Below are 18429 nucleotides of genomic sequence, written 5' to 3'. Positions count from 1 at the left end.
CAGAGCAGTCGGTGATGGCAGCCAGGCACCACCTAGCCTCAAGCTGGTGGAGTCAAGTGGTCTTTTAGTCCTTTGGGCTAATATTTTCCTTGTGTCTCTCGTTTTCTTCATACTAAGTCTTAATTATGATTTCTGTACAAGCAAATTATTTCACTATCTCTAAAGCTAACAATTCATATTGAGCTTTATAAAATTTTAAACTTAGCAATACAAATGTTTCTTGGTTGACATTTTACTCCCCATCTTTCCTTCCTTACTTCTTAGAGCTAAATGAGTGAACCTCTCATTGTTTAATACAAGAGGGGTGAACCATATGAAATGGCCATTTTGATAGGGTGATTGACTATCAGCCATTTCTTATTGTTCAACTTACAGGACAGTGGAGTGTAAAGCTACCAGAAGCCCCATTCACCAATTACTCTCTACAAGACATTAGACCGGTCACTTGACCTGAGTTCCATTTTTTCTTATATAAAAAATGAGTGTGATAATAAATGCTCAACTCTCTTACAAAGCTATGTGAGATATAAATGATTAAGGATTTTTCAAGGGCTTTATAAATTTGTAAGGTATTCTATTATAAAAAAACCAAACCCCTACTATAGATGTTAATTATTATTAAATTATTACATTGGAAATACTGGTTTAGGAGAGACATCCTTCATTCACACATACACACAAGATGATTAAAGGCAAGTTCAAATATGAAAAGACTTTTCCAAATCCACACAGCTAGAAAATTGCAGAAGATGCAACTTTAGGATGATTAAAGATATGCTATTTTAATTACATTACTCTTCATGCTTAATAAACAATCCTCATCACGGTTTGCATTTTTTCTCTTTTCTTCTTTGTTTGTTGGAACCCAGAATCACAGTTAAGTTAGTTGTAATACTCAGTTTACAACATATTTTTTTAAAAAAAATTTTAGCATAGATCAAGTCATGGCTTCTGTCTTGTTTTATTTGACTTTATTTTTATTTTGGCGTGTATTTTATTTTCTTTCATTCCATTCCCTTCTACCTACTTTAAGCATCCACTTTAATATAATTGATATGTTCCCCTAAATGCATACTTTCCTTTGTAAAATGGGTGATATGATTTTTGTGTGTATTTCGATATTTACACAGATGGTGGTGCTCTATAATTCTTGTTCTGAATGGAGCATAAGGCACCTGCATGCATACATTCACCAAGAATTGCTAGTACTTCTAAGTTCTCACATCATCACTGCATGAGAATTCCCACTTCCTTAGGACCTCATTAGCACTTGGAGTTATCTGATTCTGATTTTGATTATTCTGATGTGTGTAAAATGGTAACTCATTCATGTTTTAATATGTGTTTTCCTGATCTAGTGAGTTTCAGCATCTATTCAAACTTTTGTTTTATTTAGGCATCTGTTTCAGGATGTCTTTCATTTTCTCTGCCCATTTTTCCATTATATTTTCTATCTTTTTCTTGTGAATTTGGTGATTTCTTTGTAAATTGTAGATAAAAATACAATATTGTTTAGATGATATAATTATCTTTTTTTTTTTTTTTAGTCTGTCATCTTTAATTTGTCCATGGTATCCTTTTTTTTTAATCCTTTGAGAAACAAAATCCAAAATATTGTTGTACCCTAATCTAATAATTTCCTTGCCTCAAGGTTTCTGTTTTTGGGTTCACATTTAAAAAAAATTTTCCATTCCCAATTTACAAAAAAATTCCCCTAAGTTTTATCCTACTTGCTTTACAGCTTTACCTTTTACGTGAAGAAATTCATCTCAAGTCCATCCTTATGTATAGGTTGATATCCAGTGTTATTTTTTTCTCTACAAAATAAGCGAGTTTTCCCAACATCACGACCTTAATAATAGGTTCTTTGACCATTGATTTGTGCTGTCCCCTTTTTCCATATCTCAAGTCTCTATATACACATGTGTCTATTTTGCACTTACACTCTGATCCACAGATTTGTCGGTTTTCATGCTAGTGCCATATTGACTGTATTGCTTTGGCATGACGTATGTTAGTATCTCCTGTGGTAAGTCTTCCTCTCCCACACACTCTTGTCACCTTAACTCTTCCTTTACTCTCTTCTTTCCAAATTGATTGAGCTATTCATGGATCTTTATGCTTACATGTGAATTTTGATTGAGTTTGTATGGATTCTACAGACTCATTTGAGAAAAATCTCAAAACTTTAAATCAAATGCCTTCTGGATGAAATTGTTGATGTTGTTTTAAAGAAGCTATGTGTCAGATCTCCAGGTCTTTGCACATGTCATCATAATACTTTACTTTGTCTTCTTGAGATGCCCTTTGAAATCTCCTGTGCAGCTCTTTGCTTCACCGTTTTTTCCTTTTTCTTTAGCTACTTGACATTCAAGAACAAGTTTCAGAATCTCTTCTGACATCCATTTAGGTCTTCTCTTTCTTTTCTGTCTTTTTCATGACCTTTTGCTTCCTTCATATATGATGTCTTTCATGTTATTCCACAACTTGTCTGGTCTTCAGTCATTAGTGTCCAACATATCAAATCTATTCTTGAGATGGCATCTAAATTCAGGTGGGGTATACTCAAGGTCGTATTTTGGCTCTCAGTACCTTGCTCTAATTTTCTTCAGTTTCAACTTGAGCTTGTATGTGGGTAATTGATGTTCTGATCTATAGTCACTCCCGGCCTTGTTCTGACTGATGATATTGAGCTTTTCCAACATTTCTCTCCACAGGTGTAGTCAATTTGATTCCTGTGTATTTCATCTGGTAAGGTTCATGTGTGTAATCACCTTTTATGTTGGTGAAAAAAGTTATTTGCAATGAATAACTTATTGGTCTTGCAAAACTCAATCATGCAGTCTCCAGCATCATTTCTATCACCAAGGCCGTATTTTCCAACTACTGATCCTTCTTTGTTTCCAACTTTCTCATTCCAATCACCAGTAATTATCAGTGAATCCTGGTTGCATGTTTGATCAATTTCAGACTGCAGAAGTTGGTAAAAACCTTCAGTTTCTTCATCTTTGGCCTTAGTTGTTGGTGCATAAATTTGAATAATAGTTGTATTAACTGGTCCTCTTTATAAGCATATGGATATCGTCCTATCACTGACAGTGTTGTACTTCAGGATAGATGTTGAAATATTCTTTTTGACGATGAATGCAACACCATTTTTGTTCAAATTGTCATTCCCAGGATAGTAAACCACCTGATGATCTGATTCAAAATGGCCAATATCAGTCCATTTCAGCTCACTAATGCCTAGGATATCAATGTTTATGCATTCCATTTCATTTTTGACGATTTCCAATTTTCCAAGTTTCATACTTCGTACCTTCCACATTCTGATTATTAATGGATGTTTGCACCTGTTTCTTTCCATTTTAAGTTGTGCCACATCAGCAAATGAAGGTCCCAAAAGCTTGCATCCACCCACGTCATTAAAGTTGACTCTACTTTGAGGAGGCAGCTCTTCCCCAGTCGCATTTCGAGTGCCTTTCAACCTTAGGGGCTCATCTTCCGGCACTATATCAGACAATGTTCCGTTGCTGTTCATGAGGTTTTCACTGGATAATTCCTTTCAGAAGTAGACTGCTGGGTCCTTCTTCCTAGTCTGTCTTACTCTGGAAGCTCAGCTGAAACCTGTCCACCATGGGTGACTCTGCTGGTATTTGAATACTGGTGGCACAGCTTCCAGCATCGCAGCAACACACAAGCCCCCACAGTATGATAAACTGACAGACACATGGGGGGAACACTCTCAGCATTTCTGAAGCTGAAAAAACTGAAGAAAAAAAATCAAGTCTTGAGTTGCAATGCTGAAGGATTCTACAGAGGAAATATTAAATGATGCAGGAAGCATCAAAAGAAGATGGAAGGAATACACAGAGTCACTATACCAAAAAGAATTGGTCGACGTTCAGTCATTTCAGGAGGTAACATATGATCAGGAACCAAAGGTGCTGAATGAAGAAGCCCAAGCTGCACTGAAGGCATTGGTGAAAAAGAAGACTCTGGGAATTGGTGGAATACCAGTTGAGACATTTCATCAAACGAACGCAGTGCTGGAAGTGCTCACTCATCTATGCCAGCTACCTGGCCAGCCAACTAGAAGAGATCCATATTTATGCCTATTCCCAAGAAAGGTTATCCAACAGAATGTGGAAATTATCGAACAATATCATTAATATCACATGCAAGCAAAATTTTGCTAAAGATCATTCAAAAGCAGCTGCAGCAGTATATTGACAGGGAAGTACCAGAAATTCAAGCCAGGTTTAAAAGAGGGTGTGGAACCAGGGATATCATTGCTGATGTCAGATGGATCCTGGCTGAAAGCAGAGAAAACCAGGAAGATGTTTACCTGTGTTTCATTGACTATGCTAGGGTATTTGACTGTGTGGATCATAACAGATTATGGCTAACATTGTCAAGAATGGGAATTCTGGAACGCTTAATCGTGCTCATGAGGAATGTGTACATGGATCAAAAGGCAGTAGTTCCAACAGAACAGGGGATACTGCATGGTTTAAAGTCAGGAAAGGTGGTGTGTCAGGGTTGTATTGTTTTACCATATCTATTCAATCTGTATGCTGAGCAAATAATCTGAGAAGACGTACTATATGAAGAAGAAGGGGCACCAGGATTGGAGGAAGTCTTATTAACGGCTTGCTTTATGCAGATAACACAACCTTGCTTGCTGAAAGTGAAGAAGACTTGAAGCACTTACTGATGAAGGTCAAAGACTACAGACTTCAGTATGTATTATACCTCAACATAAAGAAAACAAAAATCCTCACAACTAGACCCATAAGCAACATCGTAATAAACGGAGAAAAGATTGAGGTTGTCAAGGATTTCATTTTACTTGGATCCACAATTAACACCCATAAAAGCAGCAGTCAAGAAATCAAAAGACATGTTGCATTGGGCAAATCGGTTACAAGAGATCTCTTTAAAGTGTTAAAAAGGTAAGATGTCACCTTGAGGTCTAAAGTGCGTCTGACTCAAGCTGTGGTGTTTTCAGTTGTCTCATATGCATGTAAAAGCTGGACAATGAATAAGGAAGACTGAAGAAGGATTGATGCCTTAAATTGTGATGTTGGAGAAGAATATTGAATATACCATGGACTGCCAAAAGACCAAACAAATTTGTATTGGAAGAGGTAGAACCAGAATGCTCCTTAGAAGCAAGGATGGCGAGACTATGTCTCACATACTTTGGACCTGTTATCAGGAGGAATCAGTCCCTGGAGAGGGATATCATGCTTAGTAAAGAAAAAAAGAGTCAGAGAAAAAGAGGAAGAACCTCAACAAGATGGATTGATGCAGTGGCTACAACAATGAGCTCAAGCATTGCAACAATTGTGAGGATGGCGCAGGACTGGACAGTGCTTCATTTTGTTGTACATAGGGTCACAGTGAGTCAGAGCTGACTCAATGGCCCCTAACAAAAACAACATGTGTCAGATAGTGTCTAGAACAGCTGTGTCTCACTTACTTTAAGAGATTGTAATAAAATATTGTACTGAGAAAATGCCAATATATGATGTATTTGCTAAAAATATATTTTACCCTTTTGCAAGAAGAGCTGCTTTTATTTTCTCAACCTTGAGTTAATCAGGAAAGAGGGAGGGGCACGGTGGAGTTCTGGAAGTGTATTCTTCTAGCAGGTAGCTGTGCAGACCCTGAAGTGCACGAAACACCAAAAAGTGCCATTGGGAAATAAAGGTTTTCATTTCTACGCCTGGGAATTATAGGCAACAGCGAGAAAGTAGGGGGATTTTTGGATAGAAGGAAAGAACGTCTTTGCAACTCTTAAAATTGTGCCAGATCATTTAAAATGTGTTTGTTTGGGACTTTTTCATCACTTTTCTTTTAAAAGTTTTACTTTTGCTTTATTTCCTCCTTATGTTTACTTACACAAATTCTTACATATTTTTTGTATGCTGTTAATATACATAATTTGAATACAGATAGGGCTGCATTGCTCTTGCTTTAGGCTAAAGGTTTAACCATTAGAAGCAAGAACTACTAATGCCAATAGGAGCATACCAAAAAAAAAAAAAAAAAACCCAAAACCCAAACCCGTTGCCATCAAGTAGATTCTGACTTCCAACTTATAGTGACCCTATAGGATGGAGTAGAACTGCCCCATAGGGTTTCCAAGGAGCGGCTGGTGGATTCGAACTCCCAACTCTTTGGCTAACAGCTGAACTCTTAACCACTACCCATTACACCACCAGGGCTCCAAGGAGTGGCTGATGGATTTAAAATGCCGACTTTTTTGGTTAGCAGCTGAGCTCTTAACCGCTGTGCTACCAGGGCTCCAACAGGAGGATACAAGAATGGAAATTGACTGATATGAATTATTTTTTTCTTCACTACCTTTTTGATAGAAAATGAACAAGCAAAATTGACGTTGGGTAAAGGTCAAGGGTCAGTAACGGCTTCTGAGTAGACTGCAAACTGGATAGTCAGTCCTTGAATAACCAAGACCTGACCATTTGAGTAAAATTTTCTAACCTTCAGTGTGTGTTATTTGTACACAAAAATCCTTTTAACAAACTATGGTAGCTTTTAAAATCTCTGTTTTTATTTTATTTGTGAATTTATTTTTCAGGTGTATCAAGTCTGAAGAGAAGGCTCTTGGTGTGGGAATACATACATTTTGTACAAGAGTACTTGGTAAAAATATTAACAGACCATTATTAAATACTTTGTAATGAAATCACTCTCTCAGGGTTACAGCTTAGCAAGTATTTTACCTTTTGCTTGTAAACAACACTTTGCAATTAGTGTGAGAAGGAATATAAGAAGAGATGGAGAATTTTCTCTTTTTTCTTGATAAGGTCCTAACCAAAACCCTTTGCGTCAAGTAGACTCCAATTCATAGCAACCCTGTAGGACACAGTAGAACTGCCTTATAGGGTTTCCAGGTAGCAACTGGTGGATTCGAATTTGAACTGCCGACCTTTTAGTTAGCAGCTGAGCTCTTAACCACTGCACCACCAGGGCTCTGAAAAGGTCTATCTGCCCTTAATTCCACTTTTCAATCATTGGAAGATTTGAAAAGCAAATGAACAGGAAATATTTTGTTAAAATAATATATTCGCATGATTGGCCCAAATCATTGAAGAAAAAATATAAAGTGTAGAAACTTTAATTGAATGTTTTTCACTAGCAATAATTTTTAGGTTGTATTTATTCATCAGATTACCTATTCTTTAAAATCCAGAACTTTTACAGTAAAAGTAACTTCTAATTTCTAAAATTAAAATTTAAAGCATTAGCTTTATATTTTACTAAACTTTATTTGTTCTAAAAATAGAGGAAATTGAAATATTTGCAAGAAAAATAATAGGTCTTAATTGTTATGTTGTCGATGGATTTTTCTTTCTCTCTTTTAATTGCAGCTGGAATTCCTGCTCCTATATATTTTGGAGCTTTAGTGGACTCCACATGTTTACATTGGGGAACTTTGAAATGTGGTCAGCCAGGGGCATGCCGGATGTATGACACCACCAATTTCAGGTACAGATAGTTATTTTTTTAGAACTTCTTTCTAAGCAATAGAACCCACTGCCGTCGAGTCGATTCAACTCATAGATTCTGTATAAAATGGTACTATTCATATCAAACATTGCCTTTGCCAAATGACTAGAATACTTTATTTTCAGGATACTGATGCTTATCTCTCCATTTCTTATTTATGTATTAGTGGATGACTTCCCTAACCTACCCAGAACCAACCCAGTGCTGTCGAGTCGATTCTGACTCATAGCGACCCTATAGGACCGGGTAAAACTGCCCCACAGAGTTTTCAAGGAGCGGATTCAAACTGCTAACCTTTCAAAATGTTGTTTGTTTAAATTGTCAGTAATACATACATTATTGAAGATAATGTTTATACTTGTTACTCATCAAAATTATATGACTCTCTAAAGTATCTCCATTTCCTCCGACATCATTTTAGCATCTTACTAGCCTGAATCTTCACTGTCTCTCAATCATACCCATTGCCTCCCCCGGGGCTCTAAAATGATATTTATTCTCCTTCTTTACATCTTGGCTGAAACAATACTCTTCTAATGGCTCATTTTTTTGTTAATGTTGATCTCTTTTTGAACAAAACTCTATTGTTAATATTAATCTGTTTTTGAATGAAGCTCTTTTGTTTTGATCTATTTTCATATGAATATCTGAATTTTTTAAAATGTCCTTTGACTTCTGACAGGTCAGTAAGAAAAGTTTTTCATTTTAAAACAATTAAAAAAAATTGCATTCTAAGTTCTTCATCTTGATCAGTAAAAGGACTGTCAAGAACTGTGAAGGGTATGAGATTTTGCCCTGCTGGCAAGACAACAGATTAGCTTGCCACAGTTTCATGGATGCAGTGAGTCAAGAGATGAGGTCCACATTTCCTCCCAGATAAGGGGGGAAATAAGACATATATACAAAAACTAGGCTAAGCCATCAGCTCCCTCTGTGGCTATCCCCATTATTACTATGGAAAAATCACCCTTATAAAAACTAGGTTCTGAAAAAAAAAAAAAATTTTTTTTTTTTTTTCTGGTCTGAGGACCTGGCACATTGGGTAGGAAAATGAAAAATTACTAGATTTAGAAGAATACTACAAAGGAACAGAGAGAGAAAAACAAAACAAAATAAACAACCAAAAACACAAAAGGAGATTGCAAACTAAAACTTAAAAACATATGAACAAATCCAATGGCAAAAAAGATAGCACATAATTAGCAATTGAAACATGATAAAATTTAATTGAATGTAAGTCTTTAAAATAAGTATACTTAGCCAGCTCAATAGTATAAAATTACTAATAGTATAAGATTATTTTATGCTATAAAATAAGCATATTTATATTATATATTTATAATATTTTATGAAATATATATAGTATAAACAGAAATATTAAATGGATGGAATAATATCCATTAAAAATAAAAATCTAGCAGAAATGAAATATGAATATTAAAAAGAACTATTGGTGGGTATTGGAAATATTAGACATTAAATGTATAGATTGAAATAATAAATAGAATCCTAAATATACAACACATTCCAAGTTCAAAAAATATTTAAAATGAGAATTAATGAACTGTCAAGGAACAGTAAAGAATTTATTTACAGTGCAAAACCATGATTTGAAGAGATTAAAAAAGAATGACCACCTAAGAAGTAAGAAAGGCTAATTAACAATTAAAACGTTTATCTAAGAGGATTTCCAGAAACAGGGAATGAAATGTATGGCAGAGATAAATTCAAGAAATAATAACATAAAATTTCATATGATTGATGAGAAACATGAATTTTCAGATCAAATGTCCACTTCAAGTGTCTAGCAGAAGAAGTATAAATAGATACAAAGAATAAAATTGAAAAACCTCAAGGTAAAGGAAAAAAGAGAACCATAAAAATTACCCAGAGAAATAACCAGATTGCCTACAAAGAAATAACAGAACAGTAGTGTATAGCTCATCAAGAACAGCAGATCCTAATAGTTATCTGACCTTTATGGCTTCGAGTTTGGATTGAAACAAAAACACAAACTGTAAATCGAGAAGCGAGAAATTTTAATTACACATAAGATTTTTTTTTTTTTTAATGTGAAATGCTAGAACGCATTGTGGGCATTAGGAACTCTGGTACACTGCTGATGGTGAGAAAAACTGGTAACCTGCTTAAAGTGAACTTTTGGCCACTATCTACAAAGTTGCAGATCCTAAGACCCTTACGCATATTTAAGAGAAACTCTTACTCATATGCACAAGGAAGCATGTACAAGGATGTTTATCGAAGTATGGTTTGAGTTAGAAAAAAACTGAACACTGTAAATGTCCATCAGCAGGAAACTGGCGGTATGTTCACACACTGGAATGTGATATAACAGTTCAAAACCAATGAAGTACATTTATTGCCATAGTTTAGAAATGTCGAGCTAATACAGAAAGTTTCAGATTAAAACATATATTATTTAATACTTAAAATATACAAAATAATAGTATATATTCCAAATGTATACATACTTACTTGGTAAAACTACAAAAATAAACTATGAACACAAAAAACCAAAAGATCCAACATAGTTTTACATTTAGGAAGGTAGAGAAGGACATAGGATCATAAAGGCAGTATATAGGGGTCTGAAATGTGTATTTTTTTCTATATTCATGAAATGTTTTATAACGAAAGCAAATTTTAAAGGTAGAAAGACAAAAATAATTACAAAAAAGAAAATTAGTAATTCTACACATCATAGAAGTAACCAACAAAATAAAAAAGCTACGTGTTTGAAAAGATTAAAATACAACAGCAATAACAATCTAGAAAGAAAAATCAAGAAAGAACAAGAACAGCCAAAAATAAACACTATTAGGAATAAAAAAAAAAAGTGAAGATAAGTACAGATGCTTATGGATTTTGAATATAACAAGCTTTCTAGACATATATATATTACTAAATTTTACTATGAGTTAATAGAAAACATGGATATTCTCCTAGTCATTTAAAAAAATGTGTCCAGTTAAAAATTCCCATTCTCTCAAAGATTCCAGGTCCAGATAATTTTAAGGCAAGTTTGATCAAACCTTTAAGGTATTGATGATACCTCTATTATACAAGTTAATGTAGGAAATAAAAAAGGAAGAAAAAATTCCCAATTCATTTTACAAAGCTGGCACAATGTTGGTATTCAAACTGGACAAGGTCAGCACAAGAAAAAAAATTACAAGCTGGTCTTGTACATACATATGCAAAAATCCTAAATAAAAACTAGCATATTGAAGCTAGTCATGTATAAAAAGGAGCACTAGAGTACAATGGTTAAGCACTCTGCTGCTAATCAAAAGGTTGGCAGTTCGAACCCACCCAGCGGCTCTCTAGGAGAAAGACTGGTGATTTGCTCCCATAAGATTACAACCTAGAAAACCCATGGGGCAGTTCTACTCTGTCACATGGGGTTGCTATGAGTCAGAATCGACTCGATAGCACTTCACAAAAATGACTAATGGGGTTTATTTCAGGCATACAAGGATGGTTCAACATCAGAAAAAATCAATTAATGTAATTTTTTTTATCCTATTAACACAATAAAGGGGAAAAATCACAGGTGCAGAAAAATGATTTGATGATATTTCAACATTCATAATTAAAACTTTGAGCAAACTCTGAATAGAAGGGAGGAACTTCCTTAGCCTGTTAAAGGCCATCTATATTGTAATTAATGGTGAGTCTTTGAAAGCGTTCTTATTAAATACTGGAGTAAAAAACTGTTGTCACTGTCAATACCTAGTGCTGTCAATATTAAATTTAAATTAGAGGTCCTATTCAATGAAAAAAGAATAAAATAAAAATAGCAATAAAAGATTAGAAAAGAAGAAAATAAATTTGGATTTTCCAGATGAAAATTCCAAAAATCTTTAGCAAAATTAGCATTAATAAGAGAATGCAGCATAATTACTTATATAAGATCAACCTGCAAAACAGTTAACTGCTCTTGTCCTTATGGGAATAAACTATCAGTATTTAAGGAGATGCAAAGTTAGTTTGTACTCATCACACTGTTTATATCAGATTTAATATGTTCTAGTTTTTTTTTTTTTTTTATAGATACGTCTACTTTGGATTGCCAGCAGCACTAAGAGGCTCAAGCTATATTCCAGCCTTCATAATTCTATTTATTTTGAGGAAGCGCCGTCTACCTGGTGAAAATATCTCTTCAGATATCATGATTGTAAAGACAAAAGTTACAGGGAAGGACAATGAGTGCAAAGATACATCCCAAAATTCCAAACTTGTGAATGATGATGAAATGAAAACTAAACTCTAATTCCCTATGGTATCATGTTTCTAGAGTGATTTGGGGAACACGCTGTACAAGTTAGTTGTTTTTAAAATCAGTAGTACTGTAGAGTGACATTTTCTTGTCTTTAAGAACCTCAAAAAGGAAACGTTTTACTCATGGTATTTCTGAGGAATCGATGGTACTTCGATTTTCTTTGGAGGACATTTGTAACAACCCACCCTGATCCTGTGCCGTCCAGTTGATTCCGACTCATAGCGACCCTATAGTAAAACAGGATATTAGAGCCAACTTGTTTTTTATCTTAAAAAAGCAATATCTTTCTTAACTCATGTGTAAGGGTATATTTCCCACATCTCTTTTTCAAAATGGTTCTAAAAATTTCCTGTTATGAAAATCTATTTAATTCCACTGAATGTCTGCTTTGATACAGGGGTTATTTAGAGACTGAAATTCTCATTCTACTTATGAGGAAATTTAAATATCTTATTCAAATGAATCATTTCTATGTAAAAGAAGCCTAGATCTCATTCTATTTAGAAATCATTCTATAAGTTGTCCTCGTCAATTCAGGCATGAGTTTTTAAAAATAGATTAGTTATTAATGTTACCTGTTGCTTTCAGCTCTTTCTCCACATTATCACTCATATCACATATTTGTTCATTTTGTTCAGAGTACTGACACATTTAATCAGACTATTAAAAATCATGTAGCTTATATCGTTTGGATTTTTTTTTTCATTTATTCCAACCGAAGTGACTAAACTCTCCCTTAAAAACAAACATCTGAGACAAAAAGTGAAAGGATAATATTAGAAAAACATTAGTATTTAAAGGCTGTTTGTACATAGTGTCAGATATTTTCAAAGATAACCTTTCCCAGATTCATGAGGCCTCCTTAGACTAATGTTTATGTCACTTATGGTGTCCTAAACTGGAACGCAAACACTAATTTTCTATAAATCTTATTAGAGAATAAAGTTTTTTTAAAAAATAACTTCTGTTAAGAAATTGAATTTAATAAAATTCATAATACACAGATCTGCTCATATTATTATTTTGTAATTCATGCATATAGTCAAAGAATGAAAAGATTTTAGAAGTGGAGGAGGCATTACCGATTTTATGGGGTTTCCGGTTCAAAAGGGTAGAATGAACAGACATGTTTGTCTCTTCCTTATTGTCCCTCCTTATTCTCTAAACCCTTTGGAATGATAGTCAATATATGAAAATGATATGAATCCCTAAAGGTGAGGAGAATGCAGGAAGGAGGGCAAGAGAAGTGGGTGTCAATATACTATGGCTTATTTATGCATGATATAAAGAAATGAGGGTGTCTTCAGGGGTAAACAAAATGGAGGAAGCTCTGATTCAAAATACACTTAGAAGGAGCCTAGAATGGTGGGAGCCTTTGAGTTGCAGATTCTGTGAAGTCTCTGAGTTATAGGTTCAGAGAGTATGAGTTGGTAGCTATTGACAGTTGTTTTGCAGACCAACAAGAATTCCTGACAGATTGGTTTTACTGTATAAGAAGAAAGAGACGAGAAAGACTGAGTAGAACAGGTTTTGAAGGACAAATTAAGAGTTAAGCTTTGGACTCATGGAGTTCATCCAGTCATGGGCCAGTAACATGAAACTTGCCTCCAAATATGAAGGGCACTGAGAGATCAAAGAGGCAGGCAACTCCAGTGTGGTGGTGAAAGAGTTTTATTAGGGAGACTTACAGACATGGCCAAGTCCTGGGTGGCAGCAGGACCAGAACACCCTACAGAGGATGGGCAGAGGTTTTACAGTGGTGGTGGCCAATACTGGCTCCATGCCAGGGGATTACATAAGAATACAAACTGTAGTGAACTGGTGGACCACATGAGAGCACTCATATTTGACTTCATAAAGCCTGTTTACCCTTCAGTCCACCCCTCGAGGCTGGCTTTTAAACAATCTGCAGTGCTCTGCTTCTTGTGCTGCCCCCTCCACCTTGTGTTGTAGTATGAGAGACCCTGTTCCCTCCCCAATGGGAACAGATAGAAGTATGGTTGGCCAGGTGTCGTATGGTGCCTGCATATGTGCAAGAGACAGAGAAGGTTACCCAGGACAGGGGGAAGACTTCTCTGATAAGGAGAAGGAACTGGAAGAGAAAAGGCAACCCAATTCCCAGCCTCCTTATCAGAGAATGCTCTGGGCCCAACAAATTTACTTAGGCAGCCTGGATGGAAGGCATAGAGTTAGAGCTTCATCTCTGGTTGTATTAACATAACCAAGATTTAGACAGGAGTAGTGTTGAAATACGAGACAAGAGCTAAAATCTTTGGAAACAAGGAAGTGTAACTTATAGATAAGTATGATTGAAAGGATGAAGTGTAGTGAGTGTTAGAAACAGCCTGGTAACATGAAATTGGAGCTTCTTTTTTTTTTTTCTTTTGAGAAGTGAGGAGAATGGTCTAGAAGCTAAAGTGAGGCGCAAGGTATTTATCTATATTCAGGTCCAAGGGCATGAGAATTGTGAGGAAAATAAACAGTCACCACAGGAGAAGACACCAGAGGAAGCAGTTTCCTTAGGAGAAATCCAGATTTTGATTGGGATGCCATAGTAAATAGAATACCCATTTTTTGAGTTTGAAGATGTGTTTTGGTGATGAACGACTGAGTTCCGGAGAACAAAGTGAATGGATTTCAGGAATAGGAAATATGAAGTATAAGGAAATTAGACTTACAGAAACTAGAGGAGGAGATAAAGGATAACCTGAAATTCTGGGGCTTTTCAGGTGACTGACATAAACAGAGGCTAAGGACATAATGAGAATAGTTCTGATAGATTCAAGGCGGATAGTATGGTGGGACTATAAGTGTTAAAATTAGAAGGGATAGTGACTGGGGCTCCCTCGCAACCCCTTGTCATGGAGGCAAACTGGAGAAACTGAATTTTACTTGAACACCTGTGGCTCCTTCTCAGCTCTCATTGATGGGCTTAAGGTGATCAGAAGAAGCTGAGTTTTTCTCTGTGCACAATTCTGCCACTTGAACTCCCCGTATGGAGTGTAGTAGGCCCAGAGGAACATGGTTTTAGACCCAGTGTCTTGGGATCACTCTTATCCCTCATGGAGGAGAGGACATTTTACTCTGAGAATGTAGAATTCTCCCTTGGCACTTATTGGTGAGAAAAGCCAGCCAGCAAAAGGGGGCCTTGAAGTGCTTGGGGATCCTTCATGACCTCTGTTGTTGGAGTATATGAGGTCTGGGGAGGTCAGTTCTTATTCTGAGCTGTTTTACCCCTCATAACAGGGCAAAGGCAATGGCATAGTACACAGATGTGAGGGAAAAAAATGGAAAAACAAGTAGTAGGAAGAGTTGGGTCACTAATTTTCTTATTTAATATTGTGGGAGCCTAAAGTTAATGGAATTAAAAATAGCAGTTCTATAGATCATTTATAATTCTAAAGGAAACCAATATTTACAGGAATTTTAAAAATAGTTCAGAAATTAGAAAAATAAATGTAAAAGAGAGGAAATAACCATTTTTTATATTTTATGGCGTGTTGTTAAAATGTATTTTAGACTTGATAGCTTAAGATATAATGGTATAAAATATTATTTAGCATTATGGATATTACTACAAACAGCTGTTTAAAGGTGGTTTCCTCTGGAGCACTGGACTGTTCATGAGCAGGGGCAGAGAATGATACTTTTGTATTTTATTTTAGTTCCTCATTTACTCTTTGATTTTCCTTTCATCATGTGTGTCAAAACATGATTGGAAATAATATTTTATAAATGATAACACATCAGTAAAAACAACAAAATAATAATAGAAGAAGTAAGATAATGCACTTTGCAAAAGGGGAAGAAACTGATTCCCTAATGAGAGTTGTTGAGAATCTCCAAGAGGAGTTTATTAAACAATTGTTTTCTCATTTCTCTACTTAGTTCTAGAGGGTGTGTGTGTAAATGAGAGTATGTGAGGCGGCTGGTAAGTAAATATGTTGTAGTCTATAGAGCTCAAGTTGGTGTCGTTTTATTAGGAAGAATAAATATACACAGAAAAATAATTACGGAACAACAAGTAAAAGTACAAGGTTACTTAAAAAAACTATGCATATGTGATGGGTCACGAAGTAATCAGAGTTTTTTTTTTGCATAAGCGTCTAATTCAGGTCTTGAGGGGCATGACTACAGAAAATGGAAAGAAAGAAAAAAAGCACCATTCTTGACTGAGGAAATAATCAAGTAAACATAAGAATGCCTCCTTTAATAATGCTGACTCCACTTACAACTGTTAGAGTTTTGGCCAATGAAACATTGGCAGAAACCTGCTATTTGGAATGATATTTCCTTCCTAAATAAAAAAGACAAAGCCTTTTGAGAAGATATTTTGTCAATTTTTCTTCTTCCTTCCTGGACTGTGAATATTAGATTTTGAGGAGCAGCAGCCAAAATGCAACCAAGAGGCAACAAGCATAGGGCTGAAAGACAGCATAAGAAGGACAGCTGAGCAAGAAGATGGCCAGGGCCTGGATACCTGATGCAGAGCTGAGTGCCTGCACCAGCAGGGGCTGGGCTAGGTTTTGTGGGGGTCTGAAGCCTATAACATTTGAGGGGAGGGCTTTTTTTTAAGAAAACATGCAAAATTGTGGCTGCAAAATGAGGTTAAAAAGTGAAACTTTATTTATACTTAGAAAAAAATTACAAATAATTCCATGTGATAAGATTCTAACTTTAAAATTATAATTAAAAACAAACAAACCTGCAGCAACCATCATAGTTTAATGGAAAATATTAGCATTTTTTTCCTCCTGATGTTGGTAGAGGAAAGATAATGACTGCCATCACCATTTCTATTCAAAATTATTGTAGATGTCCTAGCCTGGGAAATAGGGGAAGAAAAAGCATTGATCATTTTTCTTTTTATAATTTATTTTATTTTTGTTCTTGGTATTGAGAATCTCCACAGTAGAACAGACACCAATTCAACAATTTCTACGTGAACAATTCAGTGACATTGTTTACATACTTCGAGTTGTGCAATCATTCTCACCCTCCTTTTCTTAGTTGTTCCTCCCCTGTTAATGTAAACTTATTGCCCTCCAAGTTTCCTATCTAATCTTTAGAGTAGCTTTTGTCAGTTTGATCCCATATAGATGGATCTTAAAAGAGCACAATGCTCCAGGCAGACATTCATTATTAGTTAAGCTAAATTTTTGTTTGGCTTTAAGAAAACTTCAGGAGATTTTTGTCGTTGTTGTTTAAGGTTTAAAGATTATCTCAGGGAAATGGTTTCAGGTATTCATTCAGCCTCCATGGCTCCAGAAAGTATGGATTCCACGAGAATTTGAAATTCTGTTCTGCATTTTTCTTCATTTGATTAGGATTCCTCTATAGAATCTTTGATTGAAATGTTCACTAATGAACCTCCAGTTCTTCTGACCTCATGGCAAAGGAGACAGTTGTTCATGGAGGCAATTTGCCACACTTTCGATTTCTTCCTCCTATTCAGGACTCTCCTTCTTTCTCTGTTGTTCCAGGTGAATAAAGACCAGTTGTTGTATCTAGAAAGACCATTTGCAAGCTTTTAAGACCCCAGGCGTTATGCAATGAACTACGAGGTAGAACATAAGCATAGAACACATATTTAAAAACAAAACAAAACGACAAACCCATTGCCATCAAGTTGATTTCGACTCTTAGTGACCCTATAGGACAGAGTAGAACTGTGCCCATAAGGTTTCCAAGGAGCAGCTGGTGGATTGAAACTGCTGACCATTTGGTTAGCAGCCATAACTCTTAACCACTGTGCCATCAGTGCTCTGAACACATTATTAGGCCATTAAAAATCTGTAAGAATAAAAAAGGGGGGGGGTCTGTCAGTACTACGTGGTGTACCTAGAAAATCCAAAAGTTTCTACAAATAAATTATCAAAATTATTAAGTGAATTTAGGAAGTTCAGGAGATACAAGGGCAATATGCAAAATTACATGTATTTTTCCATATACATCACTAGCAATTATAATAGTTATTAGTAAATGATATTAGCGAAGCATACCATTTAATGTAGCTTCCAAAACCATTGAAATCTTCGGAATAAATTTCATACAGGTAGGTGTTTGCGATCTCTACCCCAAACCACAAAACATTATTCAGAGAAATTAAATACTTATGTCATGTCCATGATTGAAAGATTTAATATTGTCAAGATGTCAGTTCATATTCAGTGAAATCCCAAACAAAATTTCAGTAATTTTTGAAATGTGTAAATTGACAAGGCTATTTTAACCTTTACCAAGAATAACAAGCAATCTTAAAGAAGAATTAAGTTGTTAGAAAAGTACACCACTGGCTACTAAGACCTATAAAGCCAAAGTAATTAAGGCATCATGTTATTTATAACAACTCTCCCATCCCTGGTGCCACTCAATCTCCCATCGCTGACGTCACCCTCTCTCCCTTGCAAATGCCCTCTTCACTCCACTCAGGACCCCACACTATATGCTACGCTGCTCTCCTGCTTAGATACCCTTATCACCTTATTCAGGCTCCAACATCCTACATCAGACCCCACCCCTCTCCCACACAGGAATGTTTTTTCCACCCTATTCACGTTATGACACCTGTGACTGGATGTTCCATG

The 18429-nt window shown here is 35.6% G+C and overlaps 1 protein-coding gene across 3 annotated transcripts in view; it reads left to right on the top strand.

Moving 5' to 3' along the window:
• SLCO1A2 (solute carrier organic anion transporter family member 1A2) overlaps positions 1 to 12726 on the top strand; it is a 131911-nt gene extending 119185 nt beyond the window's left edge. For all 3 annotated transcript variants that reach the window (XM_049882598.1, XM_049882599.1, XM_049882600.1), the window contains 3 exons: positions 6608 to 6672; positions 7401 to 7518; positions 11614 to 12726. In XM_049882598.1, the coding sequence (XP_049738555.1) occupies positions 6608 to 6672; positions 7401 to 7518; positions 11614 to 11833 (403 nt within the window). In that variant the 3' untranslated portion in view covers positions 11834 to 12726. The remainder of the gene's footprint in view (positions 1 to 6607; positions 6673 to 7400; positions 7519 to 11613) is intronic.
• The last annotated feature ends 5703 nt before the right edge of the window (positions 12727 to 18429 follow it).

Source organism: Elephas maximus, chromosome 4, assembly GCF_024166365.1.
Source record: "Elephas maximus indicus isolate mEleMax1 chromosome 4, mEleMax1 primary haplotype, whole genome shotgun sequence".
Classification (NCBI taxonomy): Eukaryota; Metazoa; Chordata; class Mammalia; order Proboscidea; family Elephantidae; genus Elephas; species Elephas maximus.
The sequence above is the reverse complement of the archived record's forward strand: the minus strand, read 5'-3'. Positions and strand labels throughout refer to the sequence as shown.